This window comes from Rhinolophus ferrumequinum, chromosome 7 (assembly GCF_004115265.2).
Source record: "Rhinolophus ferrumequinum isolate MPI-CBG mRhiFer1 chromosome 7, mRhiFer1_v1.p, whole genome shotgun sequence".
In the NCBI taxonomy this organism is placed as follows: Eukaryota; Metazoa; Chordata; class Mammalia; order Chiroptera; family Rhinolophidae; genus Rhinolophus; species Rhinolophus ferrumequinum.
Genome location: NC_046290.1, coordinates 90351899 through 90365485, shown reverse-complemented (window position 1 = coordinate 90365485; position 13587 = coordinate 90351899). Strand labels below are relative to the sequence as shown.

At 45.4% G+C, this 13587-nt stretch overlaps 1 protein-coding gene across 6 annotated transcripts; it reads left to right on the top strand.

Annotated features, from left to right (window-relative positions):
- The first annotated feature begins 2521 nt into the window (after window positions 1–2521).
- ZNF3 (zinc finger protein 3) lies at window positions 2522–11438 on the top strand. Of its 6 annotated transcripts, none has more exons than XM_033109995.1 (6): window positions 2544–2650; window positions 3996–4088; window positions 6098–6196; window positions 7539–7630; window positions 7911–8037; window positions 8986–11438. In XM_033109995.1, exons 3-6 carry the CDS (start codon window positions 6142–6144, stop codon window positions 10053–10055), a joined length of 1344 nt encoding a protein of 447 aa, XP_032965886.1. In that variant the 5' UTR covers window positions 2544–2650; window positions 3996–4088; window positions 6098–6141; the 3' UTR covers window positions 10056–11438. The 6 variants fall into 6 exon arrangements, with proteins under 6 accessions (XP_032965887.1, XP_032965886.1, XP_032965884.1 ...); XM_033109991.1 differs by lacking the exon at window positions 2544–2650 and adding an exon at window positions 2707–2825 and having other exon boundaries at window positions 3996–4107; XM_033109992.1 differs by lacking the exon at window positions 2544–2650 and adding an exon at window positions 2900–3233.
- Window positions 11439–13587: the final 2149 nt, after the last annotated feature.

Genomic DNA, 13587 nt, shown 5'->3' with positions numbered 1-13587 from the left:
CTAGCCTCCCCCCCAGAGCCCTGCTCTTTGTTTTCTAGAACATACCATGTTTTACTGGAATTGGTTATTTAAATTATTGTCCTTAGATTGAAATCACTGATATGGGAGCTCCCTCACTATAGAAAATTTAAGTCTACTTTTCCCTAGTTTCTTAGCTCCTTAGCCCCTGGCTTTGATTACACTTCTAATCAGTTTCTGAGTCCTAGACTAAAGATTGCTCCTAGCCTGAATCACAGAATGTCTCTCAGATAACTACTTAAAAGCCTGTGACTTCCCGACATGCCCCAAGCCATCCCAGACCCCTCAGGCCAGTATACTTGTTGATTGTAATCATTGAAGCCTAATGGTTCTTTCCAACCCATTCTGGGCCCAGCTCCTGGACAATCGATGCCACCTATATGACTGGTTGAATGGCCACAGGCTATATACAGTTAATGGATTTATTAATTAAAATCTATTTTTCCTCATTCAGGGGCCTTGGGGATGCAGAGGATATCCCAGCAAGATTGCCAGTTGCAACCAAAGAAGCCAATGCGGTCTTCCAGGCAGATCTTGAGATCCCTTCCTCTTGTCTAAGATCAGATACAGCGAGAGTTCCGTGAATCCCCCAATAGGTAGGGACAGCTCTATGCCCCTGCCCAGCGGGAAGCAGATACAGAAAAACAGACCTTCTGTCCCTCAACTTCCCATAGAGATGTTATGGGGATCTCCTTTCTCAAGGGGAAAACAAGGCAGGCAGTTAGAGATAAACATCGGGTCTCTGCATTACCACCCCAAAGACCTCCCCTCTCTGTCCAAAACTTCCCTTTTTCATTGTAAACAAATGGGTACAAGATACCCAACTAGATCAAACCAGCCACTCACACCTGCACAGTCTAAAAAGATGAAGTAATAGCCTCTTGTCAATCTCAAGTGTCGATCAAGTGGTCCCATGCCTGGAAAGGAACAGCCAATTGGAGAGAAAAAGATAAAAACTCCAAGTCCTCACACATCAGGCCCTTTGTGAGCCCGGGCCTTTGGCCCTTTGGGCCTTTTTGCTTTTTGAGCCTCGTCTTTTGCTCAGCGTGCTCCAAATTCTTTGGAGTGTACTTTTGCTCCTGATAATGCCACCTTGGGCCCTTGAGCCATTCTCTACTGCTCGGGTCCACTTCTATTTCTTTGAAGTGTACTATCTCTCCTAATAAACTACTCTTTCACCACTTTATTTCTGTGTCTCGTTCAATTCTTTGCTCGAGACGCCAAGAACCTGGACATTGTGCCGAGAAGGACTCATTCTCTGGTAACATCACCAGAGAGCAAGGTCTGTTGCATTCACAGAGATGAGTGGGTGCGCTGTAAATGCAATAAAAATCGCGATCAAATGTGAGGCAGGGCTTTAAGAGGGATCCGGAGAGCCCTAGTTACTCAGGAGATAACAGGATTTTGTTTTGTATATAATGTGTAAGGACTGGATTCCAACACTTGTAGGACTCCTCCTGTGAGGGCATAAAAGTGAGTGAACCCCAAAGCCTTGCCCCTCATTCCCTCAAGCATTTCCACACATTCATCACACTGATGGAGCTTCCCCTGTTTTCTTGGATCAGTAACCTCTCCAACTCGTTTTTGCTCTCATGCCTTGTACAGGTTTGTCCTCACAATAACTGATGGGCTGGAATGTTTTCAGATTTTAGGAATTTAAAGGGGGGCATTTTTACATGAAACTGTTGGGGAGGGGGAATTCCCCTACTATCCTTCTTGAGTTCTTACAGCTGAACTAGTAAAATTGACAAAAGACTAGATTAATAGGAGGGAAAAAAAATTTAAAAGTGGACACAGATCACAGATAACGCTCTGAGAAATGATGGACCAGAGCCATCTTTTAATCTTTTTAGACAAAGATAATAAATGTGTGAAGAATCTACAGGACACCTAGGTTTGGATGCTCATTAGGTAGGAATCTAAACAAAATTTGGGCTTGGGTAGTAAATTAATAGAGTAACGAGGTTTGTTTACGTAAACGTTTCCGCTCTGGATTCCTTAACTCTAGTGATAAGGGTGTCTTTCCCCCTAGGAGCAGGGCACCTTTCAGGTGCGAGATTGATCTGCTTTTAGGGGGGCACACAGAGAGGTCAGAGTGTTCTCTTTGTATTGGCAGTTTCTTAAATAACTTTAATTCAAAATAATCAACATGCTATTGTGAACTATTTTGGGGAGTCCTGCCCTGGGCCAGGATACACACAGAAAACTTCGTTTGGAAACATAAACTTGGTTTATTTGTAAATTTCAAATAAGGGTGAATTTTTTACATAGATGAATCTTTCCCAAGTTTGCTATGGGTCGGCTCTGGACCTGGCTCGGACCCTGGTTCCTCGGGCACTCTCCTCAGCCCTAGGCTGCCTCTCGGGAGACCACGTGCGGAGCGCGAGCCGGTGGACGCCGTTTCCCCCATGACCCCTCCCGGGCCATGGGCGCCCGAGCAGACGCCCTGAGGCGGGGGTGTGCGGCATCCCGCCCAGCCCGGCCAGCAGGGGGCGCGGTTTGGCGGGCGGCGGGAACGGGGGGCTGCAGTGCCGCGTTCGTGTTCCGGCCCTGAACCCTCGCCTCGCGAGAGAGGCCTGGAGGTTGCAAACCACCGAGAGGCAAAGACCTCCTATTTTCCTAGAGAGAACAGGTGGGCGTGAGGGCCACGGGGGTGGGGTAGGTGGCAAAAAAAAGAGGGCCGACCCGGAAGCGAAACGGAGGGAGCTTCCGTTCTTTGTTCTGTCCCCGGTGTGTGGGTCTGTGACAGTGTCCAGCGGGGCCTGGTCTGTGTCCGGCCCCCCAAGTCTCCCGTCCCTGTCCCCAGGGTGAGTCCGGCCGCCCCCGCGGCTCGCGGTGAGACGGAGACTGTAGTCACCGGGGAAGGGGGTGGTGTCCGTGCCGCTGAGTCCCGTGGGGTACCCAGGCCCTCCCGGAGCAGGGTGCCGGGAGGCGCCACTCCCTCCGCCGCCGCGGGTCCCGGACTCCGTTTCCCCGGGGACCTCCTCCCCTGAGAAGGACTCTGCGTGGGAGAGAAGATAGGGGCTCCGGTGCTGGTTTTGTGACTTAGCGCACACCTCGAGCACTTAAAAGTTCCATTATGGTTGTAGAAGCTTCTCTCTAATAAAACAACCGATGACAGCGACCTTAATTTGGTAGTTCTCCGAGACACTTTTCGTTGAGGTTTACACAGTTATTCGGCCCGTCGTCAGGAGTGGAGGTCTGTTTTTACTTACGTGGGTCTGAGGATCAGGGAATGAGTTCTCCGAAGTGTGCACAGTTAGAATTAGGCCTGGGAGGGAGTGCAAACTCAGATCCCGGGAATAATCCGCTGGCGCCCCGTAAATGGAGTCTTTTAGGGGGAGTGGTACAACTGTCTGGCTCCCATTTTCAGTTGTTTTGGATCCCTGATTTGATCCGTTTTTGAAGTGGGATTGAACACAGACCGGTGTTTACGCTCTGCAGGGCGTGTGTAAACTACTAGAGGATAAGTAACTGGATGATAAACCTGAAATCTGTGGATTAGAGAAACTAGGTATTTATCCCCAAGAAAAGTTTGTGGCGAGTGGACATCATTTGGTTTTAGATAGTTGTGTGGAAAAAGATTCTATCGTTTAAGCTCCGTAGGGCACTAGGTCTCTACGGGGTCCAAGGGGGTAGATTTTCAGCTTACCTCTGAAGACCTCTGAGGGCTAAATGTGCAGCAAATAAACAGACTCCTTGCTGAAGTATTAAGAGCACGTAGCAAGTTAGCTGTAGCAAGTTAGCTGACAGAACGTTGCAACTTGAGAAAGTGTTACTTACACTAGATGGGAGGTTGACAGGGAGAACCTTCAGTTCCCTTTCAGTTTTCTCTAGGGGTGCAATGCAAATACCAGTTGTGGTCTTAATTGGTATTTATTAGACAGTGTCCTTTTTTTTCTTATCTATAAATATCTATATTAGAAGTGAAGTTTACATGAATATTTCAAATTCTTTTTTTTTTTTAAATGATACAGCATTGGCATCAACTAAAGTCAGAATTCCCAGGAACTTGAACACAGGCCCCCAATAATTTCTGCTCTGGCCTACTAGTGATAACTCCAAGGAAGGTAGGAAAGAATCCAGCAGGTAAAACGTTCCATGACTCGTTTTCACCACCAGGTGATCTTTCTCAGTCCACAGAAACAGTTCCAGGGAGAGGGGTTGGCAGTGGAGCAAGGGAAGGGCACTGCCTGCACCTGAAGCTGTGGGGACACAATAGAGATTTTTCTTTCTGTGAAACATTGTTTACTGATCCAGACACTGGGGACTTGTTCTCAACAATATGCCTTTGAGTGCCAGCTTTGGTTAACCCAGCTGTGAGAAGGGAGCGTCACTTTTTTTCTCTGGAGTCACAGCCTCTGACTTTCCTTTCTAAGGAGAGTTTGGACTGAGAGCTGATTTGTTGGGGGTGACTGCTTAGAAACAGCCCTGGAAATTATAAAGTTGGTTGACAGGAACAAGAAGATGGCTGGCTCTGACACAGAGTTAAAGGGACCCAGATGGGAGGATGATGGTGGCAAGAGGGTGTGTCACCCACCTTGAGCTGGTGGGCCTGGCTCATGCTTGATTCAGTGCTTTTCACTGTAAAGGCGTTGGTGGTGAGTATTTTATACCCCTTTGTTGCCCAAAGATTAGAGTTCTCTGAACTCTCAGTGGCTCTCAGACAGGGCCCCTCCCCTTTTTATGTCTTATATGAATGCAGTAGTCTGTAACAATGAAGCAAATACCATGTGCATTCCTGATTTTCTACTCCTTTCAGTAATGCTTTTCAATATTGTTGGCATAGATGTTTGTTCTTTGAGCACATAAACAGATCCGGAGAGGGAGGTGGACAAAATGGAAGGTTTTTGTTCTTTACTCTTGCCTAAGTGTAAGTATGCTGTCGTGGCTGCTGCATCCGTTCTAGGTCTGTTGATTCTTGCCACAGCGTTCAAGTGTGAAATGGAAACTTCTACTTGAAATCCAAACCTCAATCTAGGTGCCAATGTTACATTTTATTCCCTAGAGCCACAGAGAACAGATCTCTTTGATTGTCGGGAGTATGGACATTAGTAGGGATAGAAACAGAGTCATAAGTAATAATTGGTCTCTGCTCAGAGAGTTAACACTCTGACCCAAGGAAATGTATTAGGAGAGAAGGGAGAAAAAACAAAAAAGTTCGCTGCTACCTTCTCAGTGAGAGGAAACACAGCAACTGGCACTAGTCTTTTAGATCTGGGTGAATATATACACCCACTCCCTGTAATGAGACTTGCAAGGATCAGGCAAAAGCCCAAGTTCCTCATTAATATCCCAGCTTTGGGACTGGAAGCAGACAACTTTTAGAAAGAAAGGAGAGGAAGAATTTATCTTACTTAATTTAATGGATTTGAGCTATTTGCCCTAGTTCTGTGAGATAGGTGGTGTTTCCCCAGCTTTTTTAAAATGAGAGACAGAGAACTCGTGGAAAGTTTCTCTCTGATCTCTGTTATTTAGGTGCTATTTCATGGCCTCTTTTCCCCTAACGATAACACCTAAATTTAATGTAATAGCTAGAAACCTAATGAAGCAAGTTTTTTTCCCTCCTACCAATTCTAATGTTTGTGGGTTTTTTCTCTCCTCTATAAACAAATAGCTTTATCAATTACCCCGAATATTCTTAAAAAGTTGGTATGATGCATACACAGTTTGCAATCCATGTGTACATTACACTCTCTTTTTCACTTTACTCTGAATTTTTCATATTTTTGATAGTTGCTCAGTGTTTCCTTCTGTTAATATTATTTGGCACTGGTGTGCCCCGTTTTTTGTTGTCATAAATATCCCTCCATGTGTGGGGGGAGCCAAAGGTGAGATATTGTGGAGGAACTTCGGCGTTTTGAGTGATCCTCCTGCGGTCTCATCACAGGGAGTGGGTGTGTATATTACACACTAGTCCCAGTTGCCGCCTTTCCTCTTGCTGTTCCTGAGAAATGAATTAAATGCTAGTTCTTCCTTTCTGTATTCAGGAGGTGGGCTGTTTTTTCTAAATCTTTGAACCTTGAACTTTTGTTTCTGCAGTGCTTCCTCATCCTCATTCAAAACCTGTTTCTTACAGAGTCTGCAAATAGGAGAGCAGAGACGGAGCTTCTGGCCCTACCCATGGAAACTCAGGCTGATCATGTATCTCAGGAACCTCAGGCCCTGCTTGAGAGTGGTAAGGAATAGGGATTCATTCATTCTTTTATTCAGTCATTCAGCAGTCATCTATTGAAATCTCTCATTCACTTTGTACTAGACTGACTGCTAGAATCCAGACCTGGATAAGACACAGTTCTTGCTGTTTAGCAAGTCATAGCCGAGTGGCGAAGGCTGACTGAAGCCAATAATTAATGTACTGCTTGATAAGTTTTATAGTTGAGGCATTTTTTTTTAACTTTTTATTTTAAGTGTGTTTTTTCCAGGACCCATTAGTAGCTCCAAGTCAAGTAGTTGTTTCAATCTAGTTGAGGGCGCAGCTCACAGTGGCCCATGTGAGGATCAAACCGGCAACCTTGTTAAGAGCACCGCACTCTAACCAACTGAGCTAACAGGCCGCCCTATAGCTGAGGCATTTTTAAGGGCTGTGGGTTCATTGTGCGGGATTAAGAAAACTGTGACAGTCACCGAATTCCATCTTTCAGGCCCTTTGTAATAGCCAACTTCATAGTCCTGGTTTGTGCTCTTTAGGATCATTTGCTTAGAGGAGGTGGCTCTTGGGAATTGTTTTGTAGGTCACAGGCAAAAGGTAAAAATGGATAGAAAACCACAAAAGTATTTGTATTTTGCTTTCATAGACTGCTTTCATGACTTTGGGAGTTGGAGCCAGCTTCAGTCCTAATGGGTATTATTCCTGTGCTTATCAGGAAAGCATTGACGGACCTTTTTGTCTGGGTGATTCTGCAGAATCTAATACTAGGGATTTAGAGTCTCTGAGGGATAAATATTAACCTAAGAATTACAGAAAAAGATAGGTGACATAGCACAGAAACAGGAAACATTTGTAGTGTTTTGAAATTTGTAGATTTGTTGTGGGAGTGGAGAAGAGGAGCTCTGAGTGTTCTGTCTTCAGTCAGGCTTGGGGTGAACCTAAAATCGGCTCTTAGTTTTCCTCTGGTCCAAGAGAACTTCATGCAAGAGTTTGAGTTCAGAGATGTGGTGAATGGTGGAAGGGACGTGAGCTGACAGCCTGTGTTTCTGGCCAAGCGTGGGAGGATGGGCAAGAACACACTCCAACAGGAGGACGAGGCAAGTTTCATTGACAGCAGAGTGACTGGAGAGAAAGGAGGGACTGGGTGCAGATTGGAGAGCAAGAATCAGCAGGGCTTTGGACATCTCCTCATGGTGGGCCCACACTGCACGTGCCTGTGGCGAGCACCTTTAGTGGCTGCAGAGGACCTGAACTTCGAAATGTCAGAGGGCAGGAGGCCGAGGTTGTCCCAGAGACCCTGTGAGGTTTCTGTAGGTTGGGAGGCCCAAGAGCAGATAGACTCTCTCATGGACCCTTTCATTGTCCTCATCTCTTCCTTCCTCAAAAGTGGCTGCATTTTCCAACAAGGACAGTCTGGGGGATGAGATGTTGGCAGCCGCACTCCTAAAGGCCAAGTCCCAGGTAAGCTGTGGCTCCCCTTACCCGTCTTTTCTGTCCCATTTTGTGGACCCTGTTGGTGCAGCAACATCCCGTTCTGGGCCCTAACCACGATTCCCTCCATCCGGACCGTCGTCCTTTCCTGCTGTATAGCAGGTCTTTCTTGGACTCTTGGCTCTCTCCACCCTAATCTGCTTTCCCCCATTTCCCAAATATGCATCATGCCACCCTGTCCCGGATTGTTTATTTGGTGTCGCTAGTCCCCCCTCACCGTGAAGTCGCATGCGTGCGCATGTTCTTTCAGGAATTGGTGACGTTTGAAGATGTAGCTGTGTACTTCATCCGGAAGGAGTGGAAGCGTTTGGAGCCCGCCCAGAGGGATCTCTACAGAGATGTGATGCTGGAGAATTACAGGAATGTGTTCTCGCTGGGTAAGGAGTTACGCTCTCTTAATAAAACTCTCTGGGCATTTCTATGCTTCTCTTTTGCTGGTAACAGTTGAGTCACTGAAAATAATTCGCGAAGGACTGACTTAGTCTCAGAAAATTCTAACAAGGATAATAGTAGTAACAGAGAGGTCCTGAAAGGACCTGTTTGGGTGAAGGAGAAACAGCTGTTCCTGTCCCTGACACTCATTGCCCAGTATTTACTTTTGAAAATATTGACAAACTAAAAATGCTAACATCTAGACCCTTTATCCTTATCCTCTGCCTCAAGTTCCCTTTAGAAACCCCAAGGCAGTGAAAATAGAGAAGTGAGAATGGAAATTGTTTACATGTCCTCACATCGGCACACCCTTGTTTCTTCTTCCTGCTCTGCTACTGTTTCTCATCACTGTCCCCACTTTTAAAACATTTATTTTATTTTATTGGGGAACATTGTGTGTCTCCAGGGCCCATCAGCTCCAAGTCATTGTCCTTCAATCTAGTTGTGGAGGGTGCAGCCCACTGGCCCATGTAGGAATTGAACTGGCAACCCTGTTCAGAGCTTTGCGCTCCAACCACTGAGCTATCCAGCCACGCTCCCCGCCCCCTTTTTTAAAACTTTTGGTAGTCATCTCTCCCTAATCTACAGTCTCTAACTTCTCTGAGGACTTTGTCACTTCATTAAATAACATGTCCTTTCTCTTTTATTTTTGGTTCCCTGCTGCTGCCTGATGCATCCTCTCCTTACATATCCAACTTCTCTATACCTCCAGCTCTTGTCTTGATTTTGCTTCCTGCCTTTCTCCTTCCCTGTTTCCTCAACCCATTTCTTTGATTCTGCCGTAGCTGTACACCGCCTGGGCAGATAGAGAGGCATATATGTGATTTTCCTGTTCTCTGGTTTTTGATTCTTTTATAAGGAACAAATGACGTTTGTATTTTGTATTGTGCCAGATGGTGAGAGCAGAACTGAGCATGATCAAGAAATTTCTGAAGAAACAGGATCACATGGGGTGCTATTGGGAAGATTCCAAAAGGATATTTCTCAGGGTCTTAAGTTTGAAGAAGCTTATGAACAAGAAGTCAGTCTAAAGAGGCAATTGGGAACTTCCTCTGGAGAAAGACTGAATAGGAAGATACAAGATTTTCGTCAAGTGACAGTTGAGGAAAAGCTAACCCCCATAAGAGAGAGAAGTGAGAAATATAATGATTTTGGGAACAGCTTTACTGTAAGTTCCAGTCTTATTTCACATCAGAGACTTCCTGGGGGAGACAGACCCCATAAGTGTGATGAATGTAGCAAGAGCTTTAATCGAACTTCAGACCTTATTCAGCATCAGAGAATCCACACTGGGGAAAAACCCTATGAATGTAGTGAATGTGGGAAGGCCTTCAGCCAAAGCTCACATCTGATTCAGCATCAGAGGATCCACACTGGAGAGAAACCCTATGAATGTAATGATTGCGGGAAGACCTTCAGCTGTAGCTCTGCTCTCATTCTACATCGAAGGATCCACACTGGGGAGAAACCTTATGAATGTACCGAGTGTGGGAAAACCTTTAGCTGGAGCTCCACCCTTACTCACCACCAGAGAATCCACACTGGAGAGAAACCATATGCTTGTAATGAATGTGGGAAGGCCTTCAGTAGGAGCTCCACCCTTATTCATCACCAGAGAATCCACACTGGAGAGAAGCCCTATGAATGTAATGAGTGTGGGAAGGCCTTCAGCCAGAGTTCACACCTCTATCAGCACCAGAGAATCCACACTGGAGAGAAGCCCTATGAATGTATGGAATGTGGAGGGAAGTTTACCTATAGTTCAGGCCTTATTCAGCATCAAAGAATCCACACAGGGGAAAATCCCTATGAATGTAGTGAGTGTGGGAAAGCCTTTAGGTATAGCTCAGCTCTTGTTCGCCATCAGAGAATTCACACTGGAGAGAAGCCTTTGAACGTAATGGGAATGAGCAAAAGTTCTCTCAGAGTTACTGCTGAATTAAACATCAGGGAGTCGACATGAAAGAGCCACACGCCACACCTGTTTTTCTCAGTTCCTCTGAGCCTAAAGAGCTCCTGCCTTACTATAAAAGTACGAACAACTTAGGATGTGTCCCTTCTGGCACAAACCTTTCACTTTAGAGAATGGGGCAAATTGGGCAAATCATCCTGGCACTGTGATTAGCAACCTAGGCAGTTTCCCCAGGAATGATACCAGCCTTGAAAAATTACGAGGCAAGCAGCAGATTAAAGTGCTGGGGTTAGAGGGAAGCTCTGGGACCAATTACCTTCCGCTTTGGAAGGGAGTTTGCACTAGACCATTTTTCTCACACCAAGAGGGCCTTTCTTTCCAAGGTGTAGATGGAAGCACAGTAGGAATAAAACTAAGGATTCTTCTAAGAGTTGGAGTCAGTATAGTCAGCACAGAAGGCGGTGGAAAGAATGTTCTGAGTCCTGTTACTTGCTAAAAGGGGCAGAGGCTATATTTGTAAGCCACTGTTCCTAATCCAGCTTTAAGTTTTGATAAGGAATGTGCTGTTTTCTTGAACGAGATCGCTAATTGTGGGAATTCGGTGTTGAGGGATTTGTTATTTTATTGAGGAGGGCAAGAGGGGATTTCTGTGGTGACTGTTCTTTAGGGCTCTTGGAGTAGCAAGACCAAGTTTCCAAGAACATTCTGGCAATTTCGTCTGAGAACCAACCCCTCATCATTCCCTGTTGTGGTAGGACTAATGGAGAAATCTGTCTAATGAGTGAGTCTAACATGAGGGAGTGGGTCTAAAGCATTTAGCATTGGACTCGTTTCCTCTTCTTTCCCAATTCCTCTCACCACTCCTGGGATGGAAAGGGATTTAATCTAAACCCTTAGTTACTAAGGAGCTCACTCAGCCAGCTTGCCCTGCCCTCTGTCACCTACGACCTGTGACTTCTGGCCCCAGCAGCCAGACCGCTCCTAACTCCACCTCTATAATCAACAGCAAAGTATGAATTCAAACAAAGCAAAGCCCAGAGAAGGAAGGCTTTGGCCTGAGCCTGACGGCTGGGTTAGGCTAGAGCCCCTGAGTTTTCCCAGCTGAAGGGATAACCTTTCATTATGTTTTCCCAATCCTGCTCGTCCTGTAGCATAAATGAAGTGCACTATTAAACAAAATAGTTTTTCAGAAGAAGAGATCGAGTGTGTTTTTGCGTGGGGGCCAAATTTAGTTTCAACATGAAACAGTGATTAAATGCAATCTTGAATAATCTTAAAAATTTTTTTTACAGTTTCTCTTTAGGCCACAAACGTGACCTGTTTCCCTCAAGACTCCATCATATTCCTCTAGATGCTGCCATAAACTATTCAAGTTATTTACACAGTTGCTCCCACCTTTATACCCACACGTAGGATTTTTATTTATTTATTTATTTATTTTTTAAAGATTTTTATTGGGGAAGGGAAACAGGACTTTATTGGGGAACAGTGTGTACTTCCAGGGCTTTTTTCCAAGTCAAGTTGTCCTTTCAGTCTTAGTTGTGGAGGGCGCAGCTCAGCTCCAGGTCCAGTTGCCATTGCTAGTTGCAGGGGGCACAGCCCACCGTCCTTTGCAGGAGTCCAACCGGCAACCTTGTGGTTGAGAGCCCACTGGCCCATGTGGGAATAGAACCGGCAGCCTTTGGAGTTAGGAGCATGGAGCTCCAACCGCCAGAGCCACCGGGCTGGCCCTACACATAGGATTTTATGTACTGTGTAGTATGTCTAGTCATTCTGTGTAGTATGGTACTTACAACCAGCAATCACAACTAGAAAGGTGTTTCTGGGCATGGGGTCCCCAACAAGAGCATACTTGGATTTCCTAGCCGTGGGCATATTTAGATTTCCTAGTTTGGCTGTTGGTGCGGGGGAGAAGGCTGAGATGAAAGTCTAGTAGAGAAGATGAGGAAATGTCTGGAATTCTGGCCTATGAAAATTTTTGGATGACATTGTCATTGACCACCTAATATATTTTTAATCTTTTAAAGCTATAATGAAACATCATTTTGAATCTTTGACATTCACTGCATACTTGCAAATGGACTGTTTTTCAAAGGGTAGACCATGAACTATTCGTATTAGAATCAATAGGCTGCTTGTTAGTAATGCAGGTTTCTGAGCCCCAAGTCAGACTTATAAAAGAATTTCTGAGGATAGAGCCTAAAAATTTGAGAAGAAAGAAATAGTAATGGAAGAGTTAGAGAAAATTTCCAGGAGGAGATGAGCTAGGTCTTATAAGGCAAATAATACGTGATAAATGGGGGGAGGTTCCAGGCAGGACAGTTAGGGGTAGGCCTGAGCATGGCACTTCTGTGAGCTCCAGGAGAGTCCCCTGAACGGGAAACTACTACACATGGGGGACGAGCCCCTTCTCTGCCCAGAGGCTGCACTGCACCTCAGATGCTGAACCGCCCTTCATGACTGTCACTCCTTCAGAGCTCAGTGGGACCTGAGACTGATTGGGCTATTTGTTTTTCACATCTTGGAAACTACTTCCATAACATTTTAGTCACCTGACTTCTGAGAATTCCTATTCCCATCAGTCTCTAACAGCATCCCTAATGTCCAGTCATGGTGTCAGTTGGTGCTATTATCCTTGGAACGCATTTACTTGCATGGCCTCAACTGTTACCTCTGCAAATAAGTTTCAATCTGCAAGTGTGGCACTGATCTCTCCCAAGCTCTAGGAGTCGGTCTCCAGCAGACTACAGGGCATTTACGCTTGGACCTCTAAAATTAGTTTCAAGTGGTGTGTTTCAAACCAGATATGTCCGATAAACTGCCCCCTCATAATTTCTGCAAGTTTCTCAGGATCACAACTTCAGGGTTTTCTGGGATTGTTCTCATTCTGCATCTAACCAGTGTCAAGACCTGGGCAGGTTCGGTTAGCATGGAGTGGAAAAACATTGTCAGGAAGATTTCAGCGTTGAGGTGATGGAGAAGGTGGGATTTCCAAGTGATGGTACTAACAGATCACACATGGCATATACTCTGCCTGTCCCTTTTCCAAGTGGTTTTCATACGTTAAATCATTTAATCCTCACAACTGTCTGTGTGTGAGGCAGGTGTTGGTATAACTCCATATTACAGATGAAGGACTCCAGTTGAACTGCCCAGTGAGCTAAGACAATGAGATCAGAGAATAGAAGACCTCCCTGGCTTGCTCTACTTAGTGGGAGGCTGGACCACATCCCCTAGGTGGCTTGGATGTGAGATGGGGAGGCACGTGTGAAGTGTGAATTTCAGGCGATTGTCTTGTTAATTATGAGTCTACAATCCCTTCATAGTTCTAGCTCCTCTTCATTTCCTTTGCTGCTAACCCTAGAATTCTTTCCAGTCCTTATTCTCCCCGGGACTATATAAAGTCTCCTAATGGGTTATTGTCTTTATTTTCTCTCAAGTTAATCTCCCCAAACTATACCCATCTTGTCACTTCTTTATCAAAAAGTTTCAGTGGCTTCTCCCTTCTTAAAGAATAAATTCGAACTCCTTGGCTGTGTAGTACAAGGTTTTCCTTGAGCTGGTCTCTATGTATCTGCATGGC